Below are 18,147 nucleotides of genomic sequence, written 5' to 3'. Positions count from 1 at the left end.
TACTCCAACATTTCCATTCCCTCCCTGCAATAATCTCTAAAAACGATTTCACAAAATTGGCCTCTACATCTTAGGATGAGTTTTGACTAAAAACTAGGGCTGTCGATTCATCGCAATTAACTCACATGATTAACTCAAAAAATTAATTGTGATAAAAAAAATTAATTGTGATTAATCACACTGTTAAACGATAGAATACCAATTGAAATTTATTAAATATTTGTGGATGCTTTTTTATATTTTCAAATATATTGATTTCAATTACAACACAGAATACAAAATGTACAGTGCTCACTTTATATTATTTTTTATTACAAATATTTGCACTGTAAAAATGATAAACAAATAGTGTTTTTCAATTCACCTCATACAAGTACCATAATGCAATATCTTTATCATGAAAGTGCAACTTACAAATGTAGATTTTTTTTTGTTACATAACTGCACTCAAAAAAGCAAAACAATGTAAAATTTTAGAGTCTACAAGCCCACTCCGTCCTATTTCTTGTTCAGCCAATCGCTAAGACAAACAAGTTAGTTTACATTTACGGGACATAATGCTGCCTGCTTCTTATTTACAATGTCACCTGAAAATGAGAACAGGAATTTACATGGCACTTTTGTAGCCAGCATTGCAAGGAATTTACGTGCCAGATAAGCTAAACATTCATATGCCCGTTCATGCTTCCGCCACCATTCCAGCTTCCATGCTGATGACGCTCGTTTAAAAAAATGCACTAATTAAATTTGTGACTGAACTCCTTGGAGGAGAATTATATGTCTCCTGCTCTGTTTTACCTGCATTCTGCCATATATTTCATGTTATAGCAGTCTTGGATGATGACCCAACATGTTGTTCGTTTTAAGAACACTTTCACTTCAGATTTGACAAAACACAAAGAAGCTACCAATGTGAGATTTCTAAAGATAGCTACAGCACTCGACCCAAGATTTAAGAATTTGAAGTGTCTTCCAAACACTGAGAGGGACGAGGTGTGGAAAATGCTTTCAGAAGTCTTAAAAGAGCAACACTCCAATGCGGAAACTACAGAACCCAAACCACCAAAAAAGAAAATCAACCTTCTGCTGGTGACATCTGACTCAGATGATGAAAATGAACATGCGTCGGTCCGCACTGCCTTGCATTGTTATCAAGCAGAACACCTCATCAGCATGGATGCATGTCATCTGGAAGGGTGGTTGAAGCTTATGGGGACATACGAATCTTTAGAGCATCTGGCACGTAATTATCTTGCGATGCTGGCTACAACTGTGCCATGCAAACACCTGGTGTCACTTTCAGGTGAAACTGTAAACAAGAAGCGGGCAGCATTATCTCCTGCAAATGTAAACAAACTTGTTTGTCTGAGTGATTGGCTGACCAAGAAGTAGGACTGAGTGGACATGCAGGCTCTAAAATTTTACATTATTTTATTTTTGAGTGCAGTTATTTTTTGTACATAATTCTATATTTGTAATTTCAACTTTCACGATAAAGAGATTGCACTACAGTACCTGTATTAGGTGAACTGAAAAATACTATTTCTTTTGTTTTTTATTGTGCAAATATTTGTAATAAAAATAATATAAAGTGAGCACTGTACACTTTGTATTCTGTGTGGTAATTGAAATCAATATATTTGAAAATGTAGAAAACATCCAAACATATTTAAATAAATGGTATTCTATTATTCTTTAACAGTGCAATTAATCACAATTTTTTTTTAATCGCTTGACAGTCCTACTAAAAACACTTCTGTAAACCACTGGAAAATGAGTTTTATAATAAAACAAAAGCACATCCTTAATTAGGGTGATGCTAGCAGATACAGATGTGGTTCATTTAGCTTATGCCAAAAACTGTACTCACCAACTTTACACAGATAATGAAAGGTGGGGTTGCGTCTCTGAAATGTTGTATGGGAATTTGGGGTTTTGGTCTCTCCTGCAAACAGTGAAATTTCATTAGAAGACATAAAGGATTATTTTTAGCTCAATAATGGGGGTTATTTGGCATTAAAGAGTGAAATTGTATTCAAAGATCATGTATTAGAATGGCTCATTATTTTGCCTTTCACTTCAAATACAATGTAGTTTCTGGGTCACCATAAACAACTACTTTCTGTAACACCCAATAACTAATTTCATCTGACCATTATTCTTTTGTACAATTAGTTTTCTTAACTCCAATCTACAGAATGTTGTTTCCAGCGCACTTTTTTATATGACTACTGATTTGAGATGTGTACATGCCTTAGATAGATGCACACATGATTTCAGGCCAGAGCTTATTACACAAATATTTCAACTGGATCATCAAGAATGAAGACCCTGGATGCTACAAAGTTACTAAACACCCTCAATTCCCATTGCCTTCAGCAGGAGCTGATGGCATACATCAGCTTCTCAGAGTCCTGAGCAACAAGGGTCTGACTGCCCAGTGAAATCAAGAGCACTGAATCTGGCCTTATGCTTACAGTAGATTCTCATGAGAGGCGCTAAATTGTTTTATTACCATAAAAATCAATATTGCTCCAGGACTGTGACACTTTCTTTTTAGATGGTTCATTTACTGCCATTTAAATATCTTCTTCCTTTATCTTGAGTAACACAAAAACCTACTGCCTACATTTGTCCAGGTGATTCCCAGCTGAGCTAGTGAGAGACATGTCACCTAGGGAGCATGTTACAATCTATCCTTTGGACTCTTCTTCAAAGAGAAACACTGTGCTAGGTTGAATATAGCTCTATAAATAACCACTAAACTTTTCTCTCTTTCTTTCTTCCTTCCTTTCTTTCACCACAGATTTTAGCTTTTATGCATCATAGGCCAAATCCTGCTCCCACTAAAGTCGGTAGTAAAACTCACTTCAACAGGCGTTTGGCCCCATACACAGAATACATTAAAAAGACATTTGTTTTTCTTCCCCTCTAAACTGACCACATTTTCAGTGACTGCAGTGTGCTCCTGGCTCCCTCTCAACTACAGTACAAAGAACTTCCCTTACCTTAGATCTAGAAACTGACCTCTCTCCCACACAGACTTGCTGTGATCATGCTTTTTATTGGTATAATTTATTGACGCAGGAGATGCTAAGTCATGAAACCCCACATCATTCCATTTCCCCTCTCCTACTAAAGAGCAGTTGAATCTTCATGGAAAACAGTTTTCAGAGAAATAATTCTGCTTCTATAAATCTCTCCCCCCGCCCCCTCCCTCCAACCCAACCCACGTAATTCCCTTTCTTATTCTGCATTTCTAGAGATATCTACATGAAAACAGGATCCTTGTTCCTGAAGAGCCTCTGTTCCTGCCTGCTTATTCCCCACATGTAGCAATATCTATTGGTGAGGAGACTGGAGGGTGCAGGATTGCTAACATAAGAGAGGCCAATGGTTTCATTCTAGCACGGGCTGGAACTGACCAAAACTTACCACCATCTGTTCTATGCACTATGTGAAATGAGTTGCTGCTCTCATTTGGTTCTCATATTACAAAAAACCACAATCACAATTGGTGCTAAATGTCACTCTGGCTCCCTACTGTATAGGAAGACAAATTCCACACATTCCATTACCCATCCCCAGCCATCTAGACCCCTAATTAAATAAATATAGTATGGACTGCATACTATAATTCTTCACTATATTTAAAATTAGTGACACTCTTTTTGTTGTTGTTTGTCTAATGAGCTTAGAATGTCACTTTTCACAAGATAATTCCAGATGACAGTAATGGAAGTGACACTAATTGTTACTAACCTTGGATTCTTGGTAAGTGTAGAAACCTTTTGCTATTTTATTTTCATCAACATCACAAAATGCAGCTACCTGGTGAAAACAGAAAAAGGAGACAAAGGATTTAATAAAGCTCAGTACTACCAGCAGACGTCTCACTTGCTATCATATCCCCACTAAACTTGCCCCTCTATTCCCTTTCTCACCTTCACAAAGCCCTCAAAAGGAATCTGATCTTCAGCTCCTCACAAGCCATTCTGAAAAGAGTGCAGGATGGTGGATTTCAAACTGTCTATGAATCACACAGCGACTGCTGGTACGTGGAGGAGTGCAGGCTGGTTACATGGGCCTTTATCCTGAAAATGCTTATTCCTTTGAGTAAAGTTGAGCACATGTGTGAGTGAGTGTAAGATTGGGCCGACGGTTCTGGCTCTCCTACTTGCTTGGAGCTGCTGAATCACATTAGAGACAGCTTTCCCCACACTATTCTTGAGGCAGACAGTTGCTGTAGTTTGCCACCGGGGTGTAATGCGCCTCGGAATGGGAAAGCAGGTGCTTTGTGTGATTGCCAGTAGGAGGGAAGATATCCATGAGACATGCACTCTACTTACATGATGAGTAGGGCTAATCAAATTATTTCTGTTTGAAACTTTTCTCCAGTGGAAAGCTGGATTTTCTACTGAATGAAAAACCATCCATTATGAAAAAGTTTGAGAACTCCTGATATAAGCATTGTCAAGTTCTAACAGGTTGTCCTTTCTAAAGTTCTAGAATAACTTCCTATGTAGGCGCGTGGTGAAAGGAAAAACTTAAATGTCCCCTGAGAGATGTCAGTTAACAAGAAGCATGTTGAATCTCGCTGATAACAAATCCATCATTCTATCCCATTCCTTGAAAAAATGTTTAAATATTAAAGATTAATTAAAGACTATTAAATATTACTTTAATGTGATTTAGTAGTTCACTGCACACACATTTTCTGGGACAGATTTCAAACATTTTGCTCATACACAGAAAAAAGCTACAGAAAATCTTTGACATACGTGTGAATTAAAAAAAAAAAAATCCAGCCTAGGAGACTTCCTGCTGCTAAACACACATTCAGAGCCACAAGACAACTAAGAATATTAATAGCAGCATCAAGTGAACACATCACAACCTTATGGCTCAGAATAGGAAAGCTTGTTGCTATTGTTGGCTCAACAATAGACCAGAACTACAAAACATAGAACAGACCATAGATCAGATTGGACAGTCTCAATTCTAGGTGGGAAGTGTTGTGCCTTATAGTCACTTGTAATGCACAAGGAACAAAAGCAAAACAAGAGGACCTTGAGCTAAAATTACACTATAACACCCCTACACAAATGTACTTCTCATTTACATTCTGGATAACCAATACCTGCACATTTACCTGAGTATCACAATTCTGAACTAAATATCCATTAACCTACAGATGTTAAAACACTACAGAAACTACCTGTGGAGCTAGTATATTTCACCAGATACCTGTGTATAACATGGCTGCAATAATACGTGAGAACATTTCTGTAACAGTACAATACATTCTTAACCACAGTGCACCAAAATTTGGGGAGCCTGTATTCTTACCTGTATTTTATATTACACCTAAATTCTACGTGTGTGTTTTGTACATACACACCTATGTACTTGTAAACCGCCTTACAAAATGCAAACAGATTTTTTAAAAATGGCCGAGTTAAACAGATTTAAGGAACATTGTAAATTACCACAGAAATACTTTGGTTTCTCTTATTGTACGCTGTAATGAAGCATTATTTCTGGATGCAAACTTGCCAAATATTTCAAATGTTTACTTATTTGCATTCCTCACAAATATGCCTGTGATCCCAGTTATATGGTGGCTCCAAAATAAAGCATGGGTTGCCAATAACATTTTCCAGAGAATTTTACAAATGCAGCCTGTTTTCCTTTGGTTTCCATTGCCCCGTTCATGTTACCCTCTCAGGCCTGTCAGAATGAAGCAGAGCATTTGTTTGTAGATATTTAGTTAAGGTCTCATAAAAATCAATTATTCTGTGGAGGGATGGGTGGCATTTTTCTACCCTTTTTATTTTTGCATTAAAAATTGATTAACAAGACTTAAAAACTAGAAAACTTGAAAATTCAGACAGCTGGGTTTTTATTTCTTAAAGTCACATAATGTTACAAAAGGCTGGATCCTTTTCATAGCAGCAGCCACCTCATTTTCTTCCTATGATTAAGATAATCGTTTCTCTTAACCTAGTGATCCCCACTCCCTCTGAAGACAATGAAAGTCTTTTCATTAATTTCAGTGGGAGTTACATCAGTCTCATCGGCTATGGCTACACTAGAGAGCTTACAGCGGCGCAGGTGCACCGATACAGCTGCGCCCCTGTAAGCACTCTAGTGTAGCCGCTCTAAGCGGACAGGAGAGAACTCTTTCATTGGCTTAATTACTCCAGCTCCCGCGAGTGTCAGCAGCTAAATTGGCGGGAGAAACTCTCCCATCAACATAGGACTGTCCACACTAGTGCTTAAATCAGCATAAATGATGTCACTCAGCAGGGTGGCTAATTCACATCTGAGTGACGTAAATGACATAGAGTAAATCAGTCAATCTCCCATTGTTAATCTACTCTTGGTCTGAAGGCTAAAAGTGATATGGAATTGCCAGCCCTCTGCCCTTCCAAGCCAGGGCAAAATTCCTTAGCAATAGAATTAGGCCCTCAGCGCCTTCAGGCAATTCTCAGACCGAGCTTTTTTTCAGTTACAAAATAAAGACTGTCTAGTGCAAAAAACCTTTGGGGTGAAGGCCGGGTACTATCAGTTGGGGCTCTTTTCAAGCCCTAGGTATAATCAGTCTTGTATCAGCCCTTCTAGTATAGGCCAATCCGTGAACAACAGAGACAAAAGATAAATAATAAAGGAACACAGCGTGACTAGAAACATGAGCAGAAAATAACAAACTGAGACTCAATGGGGAAAAATATAGCTATTAAAATCTGGAGGAAACTAATCAAACACACCAGGGGAGGCAGATGTTTGTGCTTAGAAAGCAGGACTGCTGGAAGAGTGTGAGGATGACAATAGACTGCTAATTAGATGAGAATTGAAAATCAAATTAATGGCGTTTCGGTCTGCAAGTACAGAGGCATCACATCACAGACCAACAAGATGAGAGTCCCCCACCAATGCTGGTTGTGAGATCACACTGAGAATATTGTATTGCAGTACAAGAGAAAGATCAACCAACTGGACGGAACTCAGAGTAAAGTAGAAGTGATTAAGAAGCTAGTGGAATCGATGTCTGCAAAAAGAATTTACACAGTGACTGACGGGGTGGGTAGGACATTGGCATGTGATAACCACGATCAATTATTTGAAGCCAAAACACTAAGATTTTAGCTCTTTGGGTTACTCTCTCAAATGGCACAAATTAACATGTTTTTCATTCCTGTGAGTTCTGACCCAAACACTCCTCCATATTTCAACATGTAAAGAGCCTATGGCATGTCAATTACATGTTATAGGGGAGCCAGGATTGGGCATGGTAGTGGCACCCTAAACTTTCCCTCTGTGCCTCTCTTCTGACATATATATGTGCGGACGAACCATGGAATGGGAGTCATCTGACTGTGCAATAATCTTCTAAGGTTCCCCATTACAAGAGTCATTTAAAATGGAAGTGTACAAACCAATGGAGAATACTTGTAGGGAACAATTATGTGTTTCCCATCTCAGTTTGTGTGGCAACAGGCTAATGTTTCCTTGCTAAATTTAGGATGCACATTTTTTGTATCAGTACTTTGCATGCTGCATTTACCTGCTTTCAAACTTTTCACTTCCCTGCAAGAGTTAAGTTTCCCCACCAATGACTTTTTTGCACTATCCATGGCAATGATGAATGGTAAAACAGCATTTAACAAACATAAAAAATGTTCCATTACTAGCAGCAGATCACATTTGCTAAACTTTGCTTTACTATTATCCCATTATTGTTTCCACTCCTAGTGCAAAAAAGTCATTGGTGGAGGAACTTAATTCTTGCAGGGAATATAAAACAATATCTTGGATTACTGTTCCAAGGATCCGAGCTATCTTTTTAGCAATATCAATGCTGTTATGGATAATTTATTTAATTATTTTTCCAACTTTGTGACCAAAGAATAAACTGTTCACCTTTCAGCTAAGATAAAAGGGAAAGCTTTATCCAAGCTTCATTCCAAAGGAATTAAGTTGAAAATTCAATTCCAGGCCCTGAGATGAAGAACATTATTGTGCTGAGCATCAGCATGATTTTTTTCTTAAATAACTAAAAAAAAGTCTTGATCTGTCCATGGACTGTATTTATAGCCACTCAATGTTGTGTACCCAACAACCTTTCCTGTATGACTAGGTCCTTGACCACCATATTACCTCCCCCATGTACCAACTACGGCCACTACCTGCTGCAAAGTATAAACACCATGTGTTGGCCACCCTACACATCCAGTCCTGAGGTCATCTGACATATGAAACTCCCAGTAAAGGCAATAAAAAAAAGCATGAAAGAATCAAGCAAATACAACACATGATTTTACATAGCAGGTAAGTATATGAGACAAATTTCCCTTGGAAGATGGGGTTGATTCAATCTGAGTTTAAGTTTTCTTATCAGAAAGATGAATGCCTATAAGGTATCTTTATATGTAACTTCCAATGGTTTTAGGCAGTTTAAACCCGATAATTATAGTACTGTAAAACACATTAGCCTAGAATAGGTAATTCTTCCACTGGATTATAGGCCATGTGGGTGGTCCAAGAGACAGTTGATTATTTTTCTGCCACCACTATTTATTTTTTAATTTTAAAAAATGTGTGTCCGGAAACTGGATACAGAACTTGCACCCAATTGTTTATGCAATAAGCAGAACTCAGAGCATCAGGCTTACATGACCTGTTTACTTTAGACTAATAGGCTTAACACAGTCTCTCTTATTTATTTTCCTCCACCAATTAATTCCAATCTTGTGTCTTTTATGAAGACTATCCATGTCTGCAGTACTGTGTATCCTGGGGTGAAACCTATGAATTATAAAATAATGTAATGACTGAAAAATACTCTCAAGATTCTTTGCTGCAACTAGAACTACACGCTGGATCATAAATAAATGAGTTAGTAACTCTAAGTCTTATTTACTGCTTTCAGTTGGCTCGAAAGCCAAAATAGTCACTATTAGGAAACAACAGAATGCAATATTGCAACAGCGTCTGAGTATGTGTGATTGATACATCAGATCACTCTTTGGTTGTAAAAAAATGAATAAGTGGCAAAATATTTTTTGTTTTGATACTGTTTTACTGAAATCTTCACAATGCCGAAAGAAAAAAGAAAAAAAGATTGCTACTTTTCCAAGCTAAAATACAGCAAGGGAAAAGCACAATTCCAGCAGCTACCCATAAGTCATCAGTTATACAGTTATTATGAGAAACAGTGCTTTATTGGCATGGCTCACATAATATGTAAACAAATGTAGCATTAAAACCAAACCAAAACAACACAACACAACACTCTTTCACAACAAAATGTCTCTCTGGACCAAATTCCAAAATCTTAACTCTGACAAATCTCCCTCTGGGGGAGATATTCCACATTTGGGGAAGAAGAAAATATTTTTCTGGCAGGTTGTTTTTAACAAAAACGGAAGCTGTTTGAAGACGGTTAGAGACTAGAAATGTTAGATAGTGCTGCGCACTCAACTTCTGAAAATTAGGCCTCTTTAAAGTCTCTCGATTTGGGAACCCCAAAATTGAGGAACTCCAAATCACTAGCCGCTTTTGAAAATCCATATTGGGTGGGAGTTTCCCGTGAAGTCAATGCTTAATTCTGCTGCCAATGAAGTCAGTGGAAGTTTTTCAATGGGAGCAGAGTTAGGCCAACACTTCCTGGAACCCCCAATACTAATATACAGTACAGGAAATCAAGAGGATTCACCTTGGAATATATTATTATTATTTTTGCAAAACTAGTTTTTTGAAAGTGTCTAATAGTTGTAACAAGAGGAACAGTAGCTCATTTTATACTTGATGTGCCTTCTGATTTCTTGTTCACTACAGGAAATGGCTTTTTACACTTCCTCCTCTGCTCATCATTGTATTAGAATTTCCAGTGGTAAGGCCTATGCAGAGTTTAGCAACCAAAGAATACTACTTTTGATAGCAGGGTCTTCTTCACAGTATTTTTTTCCCTCAAAATTATATTTCACCTTGAAAATGAGCTTGATATCAGTTGCAATGTGCTTTACATGTAGGCTGATGATTTATAGCATGCTGTGGAACCTGATTATAGCAAACTGAGACAGTGACTTCTACAATGAAGTACAATGACTCTGCTACTTGATTTTCTCTACCACCTCCCTAAACACTGTGATGCACAAAATGCAATGCTAGCTTTAATGAACCTCTACAGACAGTGAAGCTGTTATTTGAAAAAGCATACTTTACTGTAAGCTAGTCCTATGTGAATAAGCCTTAGAAAACTGTACAAAACACCTACCAAGTCCTCTCTAGCACATTTTCCCTAGACCATATATTGCAGAATTATGATAGGGGATTTTATTGCCTGGGCTCATGTATCCTTCATATATTTTAAATCTCTGATGAGCTTCACGATCCTTCTCTTTGTTCCAATTTTTTACATTGATAGTTGCTTGAAGGCCTAGGGATTATTTTAATATACGTTTCTGGAAAATTAAAATCTATTCTTTCAAAGCACCTCAGAAAAAAATAACTCAGAGTGTAAGCATCGTAGTGTAATAAAAGAAAGTGAAGTTAATGTCAAAGAAAAAGAGACACCATGTCAGATGTACAGGCCTTCCAGTCTGTCTCAACTGGAACCACAAAGCTAATGAGCATGACCATTCTTACACAAGATCCAAAGATCATAATCAGCATCAAAGTGCCAATCTCATTCCACCTGTTCATCTTTACTGCTGAACCACAGGAAGTGGGTGTGCCTTTTAATTCCAAGCATGTGCTTCATTTATCAGATCTGAGACACTGCTCAGTTAGAGACAGCATTACTTTCCCTCAATACACATTGAATGCCAGAATCCAGTGCCTATGTTATAGCCAGCATACAATGTAAACACCTCTAATCATACACACAATCCCTTATTACATGCAACAAATAGCTCCATTCACGGGGAAACAGCTTGGGACCCATTTGTAAGTTTCTCTTCTCCAGAAATGGAGGATGGCCTTTGGTCATTTCTTTAGCAGCCAATTCCTATTAAAAATATTGAGATTGCTTCTTGTGCCTCTGTCCGTCATCTCCTCTAGTTTGTTTTAATTGATTCAATAGCTTGAAAACCGAAGCCTGACATGCGATGGCCAAAATCATTAAAATGCTTTGAAACAGATGTAATACCTTCTCTAAAATTACACTCTTGTGGTCTGGTATTAATCACTGGACTACACAGGCATGTTACCCTATACAGGAAGGGTCTGTCCAGCATAAAAGTTGTACCAGTATAGTACAGTTAAAGTGGTAAAACTCCCCTAGTGTGAGTGCAGTTATACAGGCATAAAAGTGCTTATTCCATAAGGGATGGGAAATAAGCTACACAAGGTATCTTTCTACAATTATAACTGCATCCAGGTTAAGAGGGGCTTGTACAAGGATAACTAGTTCAATAAAAGAATCAGACCCCAAAACAAGAGTTATGCCAGTAATATTTTCAACTGCAGACTAGGTGTAAACTGCAGTCACTGTGCTGCAGCATCTGTACTGCAAGTGCTTAAGGTACTGAGCATCATACTAGCTTTCAGAACAGGAATGGCGAAGAGATTTCCTTGCTATCTTTAATTCGTAAGTCATATTTCTGTTAAGTTAATAACGGGGCTGTTGGAGGCAGGGAGTCTCCATTTACAGGCTCTTTACATCTGGGTTTTACTGAAACTTGTACTTCTTCCCCACTCTTATTTCCTTGTTGCCTTCTCTCTTTGAGCTCTCCTGTAAAACAGGTTCATAACAGCGTGATTTGTTGCTTCGCTAAAAGCAGGGGTGTAAGATTGGTTTCCCATTACTTATATCTCTAGAGTCTCAGTTCTCCCATCTTCACTCCCTGAGGCCCTTCACATATTTGATTAAGTATTTTGAAACCACTGCAAAAGTTAGAAGTTTTCTGAACTTGTAGAACAGGTACAGGACTGTAGTCTCAGCACAGACAAATGACCCTGTTACTGATAAACCATAGTACCTTGTAGATACAAAAGGTCAGTATCAGACTCAAGCATTTGATTTAAAACTATTAAATGGATAGATAACATGCTACAAGAGGGGGTTCACAAGATACTTTCCTGATATGCTATTGATGCAAAGGATTGTCATTCAGAGGCTTTTATGGGGTTGGGTTAGCCATGGCACTATGGGCGCACTTCTAGAGATGCTATCCCCTAGTAGCTTAATTACATAACTAGAGCTAGAGCTTATTCATTGCGTCTCTCACTGTTTTTCAGTTAGCTGCTTATGTGCTGTTCTCTTTGGAGCACTATTTCCAGCTGTGGCTTTAGGGGAATGGTACAGAAACAGAGCAAAAGTATTCCTTTTAGCTGAGGTTTGACAAACAACAATAGAATAGACAAGACAGCACCAAAAAATCCCTCAAGGCATACATAGCATCCCTGAAACATTTGGTTTCCATCTTCAACTGCACATTATAGACAAAACGGATGTGTTTTAAACAAAAAAAGGTCTGTTTAGTTTCACTCTTGCAGAAATGCTAACACTACCCCACTGTCAACTGTTTGAATCAAGAAGGGTACAGTCAGGAAGCAGCATTTCCTTAAGAATACTGAGATACTGGCAATCAATTCATTAAAAAAATACTAGTTAAACAAGTATTGTTCCTGCTAGGTTACTATCAGGCTAGCATAAACACTGAACTCGGAATTCATGCCTGGACTCTTTGGAGACAAAACATTATTTCTTTTAATCACCATCACATTCTTAGGGAGGAGAGGAGGATATTAGCTAGGTGTCCTTTTTCTTTAGAACATAGTCTGAAATAGCATTGTGGCAATTTTCAAAACACACTTGGATAACATTTTGTAAGTGTCTCTGAACAAAGGAAGACTGATGTTTCCAGAAAATGCCAAGTTCTGTTTCTGAAGCAGTAGTGCTATTAAGTACACAATTAGTATACTTTTCAAATACTTCATATACATCTAATAAATATAGGATATCCCGCTCCTAAGTATATCAGACACATCCACTGTTTCAAAAGGGTCAACAGCTCAGGAGAGGCTGCATTATGCTTTCCACTGGACAGTCCAAACCGATTAATCCCCATAATGAAATTCAGACACATTTAGATTTTCGCATAGCTCCAACCAGAATCTAATCTAAAAATAAAATGTTCACAAGTGCCTACATGACTAAGGAGTCTGAGTCCCATTTTCAACATTGAATTATGTACTACAGAGACTAATTTTTACTGAGGCACTAATACTTTGATAGTAATAGGATACAGCAGTAATAAAGTTGAATATGGGTACAATTTTCAAAAGCATCTAAGGCCTTAGGCCCTAAGCATATATATCTAAAAGTCATTAGCATACAAGTGATGTACCAGATTCTACACCAGTTTATGCTAACACAACTTCATTGAAGAAAATGGTGTTGCATTGGTCTAGTATAACAGATTTTGTTGTTAATTTCTATACTAAAGTAGGCTATTTTCAATAGGTGACACATTTTCATTTGGGGCCTTGGGCCTTCACTTAGTATTGCGGTTCAGTACCTGACTACTTGTAGATTCAAGAACATGGAATACCACTTTCATGTTTTTAATCTAAACCATACTAAAACTTTCAGATTACCCTGTAAAGATAACTTCCCTATATCACCCTGAAAAGATCATTTTATGATTTTAGGCTGTAAAAGGTGAAACAAGAATTATTTAAAACCTCTGAGCATGTGGAATTTTGTTGTTTCAAGTCTTTGGCACCAGTTAGAGATGAGTCATACAATACTTGACAGATTTCTGAGGAAAAGTAAAGATCAGATACTTTGGGTATTTTTCTCTGTTGATTTAGACAGAATTTGATCTGCTTTGAGTCAGATATAGCAAACTATAGTAACTTGTTTTTTTAAAGGCAGGCAGTATGAACTCGTATGGTATGAATTGCTTGGTACTGGGAGTCAGGAGACTTTGGCTTTGTTCCAAAGCTTTGCCATTGACTTGCTGTGTGATCCTGAGCAAATCACTTAGACCTGAAGTTTGAAAAGCATCCACTGATTTTGGGTACCCAGTCTGAGACACCTAGGGCTTGATTTTTAAACATGCTGAGAATCTACAATGACAACGGAAACCAACTGAGATAGCTACAGAGACTTTGTTTTAATCATTAGTTGACACTCCCTCTTAAAAACGGCCATGATATGCCTATATTTTACCAGAATTTTTCTGCAGAACACCACTGAAATGAATCATACAGCCGTGTGCATTTGGCATGTACACCTGCAACAGGCAAGTGTGTTTCCCAGATGTAGCTGGTACAGCATTTAGTAACCAATGGGTTAATGGCTAAAGCCATGTTTCAGTACCCAAGTACTGCATACTGAAATATGCTTAATTACAACCTTGACAGAAGCAAAATAATATCATGGTCTGAAGCATTGCCAAAGCAAACATTATACAAAGGTCAGATGGAAAGAATGTCAGGATCCCAGTTAATTTGAAGCACATCATCAGTGCTAGAGTATTGCTGAAGCAGGGCTGCTCCATATTGCACAAGGGATAAGTCTGACCCTCTCAGCAGCAAAACAGCTCATACAATACCATGACACTTTTCTTGCCCTTTTCATCTACTTTGTGATGGCATCCTCAGTTATCGCTGTTTACTACTAGCACAGGATATTAACTAGGTGTCACTTGCATCACAGAATTAGAGAATCATTCTATCTTAAATCCAGCTGCATTTTAGATTGGTGTATATATACATATTTAATAAAGCTAAGGAGGTGATGGGTTGCAACACAAAAACCAGACTGTTTTCTGGTTTTCATTTCAGAAGTTCTTGCCTGTGTAGTGTCACCAAACACCCTCCCATCTCTTATCGATGAAATTATTTCCTAATTCATACAGGGCCATCAGCTGGGAAGTGTGGTGAACTTGAGAGAGTTAGGGGAATTCACACAGCACTTCGCAAAATACTGACTACATACAGAGTGCCTTTTTATAGAAACCTCACAGACTCATGCACACTGCATCGAGGGGCCAAGATGACTCAACACTTTGAGGCAAATTGTTCTGTCCTTTTTACTGAAGTAATTTTTCTTATGTGCCCAGCAATAAACTTCTCATTCCTTGCAGTTACTTTACCCACTGCCTCATTCACAGATAAAGAAGGATGGCACTCGAAGGACATTCAAGAGATTGCGGTTCAATACCCGCTACCACGGACTCCTTATGTGGCTGTCTCCCATTTCCACCCAATGAATTCTACCGTGGGTGTATTCATTTGTTTTACTTTCTTACTGGACATATGTAGTCTGAGGCCCACTGGATTAATCAGGTTCTTGTGTCTTCATTCTCCTGCCTTCCTCCCATATTTTTCATAAAAAGACATTAAAATGGATGTTTCAAGACTATTTATAGGAAACAGACATATGACATTAACCCTGGAGCCTTTATCTCACAAAGTTATAAGACAAGAAGAAAATGATATGAGAGCAAAGTATTTTAATTCCCATACAAATCTCTTCTGAGCAAAATTCTCTCATTGCCAATTCTAAGTAACTACCATGTTCAGAAAGAAATGCGTTATAAATTAAATCCTATATTCATGTACAACATTTTCTCCTCTATGTTTAACAGTCATGATTTCTACTGGGGGATATAAGGTGTCTATTCCATATAACACAAACCAGATTACTTAGCATGTCACGAGGACCTTGTCCAGTATTCATTTACATCATAAGGACTTTGTCCAGTCTTCACTTCAAGACAGAGATGAATGTTATGCACATATGAAAAATTTCAAGCCAAGATATTTTAGTGCTGTCCCATCCAGAGAATCATTTTCCTTTAGTTCACCTGGACCTGCTAGGTGGTGTGAGGCTTATACAGCAGAAAGGCCATGAGTTGTGACATACGGTATTTATTACATGCAGTCACCAGCAGGCAAACACAATATAACAGTACATCGGTTGGAATAGAGATGAATACCATGATTTAAAAAAAGATAGCAGCACAGCTGACACACAGACTTGGAAACTAAGAACATTTTTGAAAAATACTAGGGACACACGTTATGCTACAATGACCTTAACTATCAAGGAGCTAGTGTGCGTAGGAAGGAGAGAAAAAACTGCTCTTTTTACAGCTTTTACCCACACTTGATTTTCTTGACATCTCACCTTTTTCTGATTAGCTCTTGATAAGCTTCTATAGAGCTTCCTGCCCTGTTTGCCAGCATTCCAAATGGTGAAAGATGTCCAGTGCTTGAGGGCTCTGTCTTCCAGAAACCTGACTCGGTGATTCCAGATGGTTCCCCTGGGGAATTGGAAAAGAGGTGAGTCCGTCCCCTAAATGCATTAACAATGTAAGAAATAGCACTGTCAACACAGACCACTCTTGATGCAAAAAGCACACAAAGATCACACTAGCAACAATTCCAGTGGAAATCAATGCCGTGGCTGGAAAAAACATCTCTTGTTTAAACATTAAACTTGTTGGGTCTGCCTCTGGGGGTGGGAGACTATGTTCTATTTACAGTATTCAGTTCATATGACATGCTCTTTCAATTAACACTGAAAGATTTTGAACAAACTAGAGTCACAACCTACATTTCTTCTTCTCCATCTGCTAGCTCCGACGAGCTGCTCTTCCAGTGAATCCTACAAGTAGTGGACAAAGTATTGTACTAGCAGACGGCGGCCAGACGTTATAAGCAAACATTGTGCAACTTAAACGAGTATGTTCTCTAATAGATCAGTGATGTAACAATGAAACGACGTTAACCAGGACGACGTTAAGTGAGGAGTTACTGTAGTAGGAAAAACATTGCCATAAAATTCCTATAAGGGTTACATTATCAAAAGCACCTCAGTGATTTAGGAGCCTATGACCCATTTTCGTTAATGACTTAGGCACTTAGAAGCCTAAGACCCATTGAAAGTCAATGAGATTTAGGCTCCTAAATTGCTTAGGCGCTTTTGAAAATTTTACCCTAGGTGATTTAAGAGCCTAAGTCCGATTCACTTTCAATGAGACTTAGGTTCCTAAGCATCTAAGTCACTTTTGAAAATGTCATCCTAAATAATTTGTAGCTTTTCCCAATCAGGGTCTCAACAATTCACTACACTAGCATTCTCTTACATGGCTACAATTTAGGATACATTTTGTAAAGGCTGAATTACTGGATACTATAAGGGATTCAAAAGATGGATATTTATGTTACCAGAGAGAGTGTGCATGTGCATACACATGTATATACACCCCCCCACACACACACACACACCTATTTCTGGATGGTACACACATATAAAGTTGTTATTGACAGGTTTTGACTACCATGATCTCAAATTCCTGCAATCATGTCATTCTTATCCCCTTGTTCTTAGGCCTGTACAGCCTCCCTATTTGCGCCACACCCCAACCCCTTTTTTGGCAATTTCCTTCAATAACTGAGGGTGGAACATGCAGTCTGTGTCCTGAAAGATATTGTTAATTGATCTTCCAAAAATGCCTCCCACTTCTCCCAAGAAATTAACTCAGGGCCCAACCTGTGAGATTCTGAGCACCTTCAACTACACTTGAGAGAGCTCAGTGCCTCGTGGCAATGGATAGTAAAATGAAACAGGTCTACCATGGTCCAAAGCTTTTTGAACTAGGTCTCAAAACATCCAGTAGTGGAGCCTACTGTCATTCTATGCTCAGTCTATGCAGCATGAATGTTACAATTTTAGGAGTAATATAGGGTTACCATACGTCCGGTTTTTCCTGGACATGTCTGGCTTTTCGGCAATCAAACCCCCGTCCGGGGGGAATTGCCAAAAAGCCGAACATGTCCGGGAAAATGCCGGCCGGGCATTTCCCCTCCCGCGGCTGCTCTGCTCCTTCCCTGACTCTTCGGCTCTGTTTAAGAGCCGAGCTGCCCCAGCGCTATGGGCTTCAGGCAGCCCCCTTGCCTCTGGACCCCAGCCGCCGGCCAGGCACTTCCCCTCCCGGGCTCCAGCGGCGCAGGGTCCGGAGGCATGGTGGCTGCCCGAAGCCGGTAGCACTGGGGCAGCTTGGCTCTTAAACAGAGCCGAAGAGTCAGGGGAGGAGCAGAGCATCCGGCCACGGCGGCTCTGCTCCTCCCCGACTCTTCGGCTCTGTTTAAGAGCTAAGCGCTACGGGCTTTGGGCAGCCCCCA

General features: G+C 38.8%; 1 protein-coding gene across 6 annotated transcripts in view; it reads right to left on the bottom strand.

Moving 5' to 3' along the window:
• B3GNTL1 (UDP-GlcNAc:betaGal beta-1,3-N-acetylglucosaminyltransferase like 1) overlaps positions 1–18,147 on the bottom strand; it is a 353,698-nt gene that overhangs the window by 20,279 nt on the left and 315,272 nt on the right. For all 6 annotated transcript variants that reach the window (XM_034789912.1, XM_034789918.1, XM_034789917.1 and 3 more), the window contains 3 exons: positions 16,148–16,283; positions 3,763–3,831; positions 1,871–1,945 (listed from right to left, as the gene is read on the bottom strand). In XM_034789912.1, coding sequence (XP_034645803.1) covers positions 1,871–1,945; positions 3,763–3,831; positions 16,148–16,283 — 280 coding nt within the window. The remainder of the gene's footprint in view (positions 1–1,870; positions 1,946–3,762; positions 3,832–16,147; positions 16,284–18,147) is intronic.

The sequence above is a fragment of the Trachemys scripta genome, chromosome 14 (genome assembly GCF_013100865.1).
Source record: "Trachemys scripta elegans isolate TJP31775 chromosome 14, CAS_Tse_1.0, whole genome shotgun sequence".
NCBI classification, from domain to species: Eukaryota; Metazoa; Chordata; order Testudines; family Emydidae; genus Trachemys; species Trachemys scripta.
The sequence above is the reverse complement of the archived record's forward strand: the minus strand, read 5'-3'. Positions and strand labels throughout refer to the sequence as shown.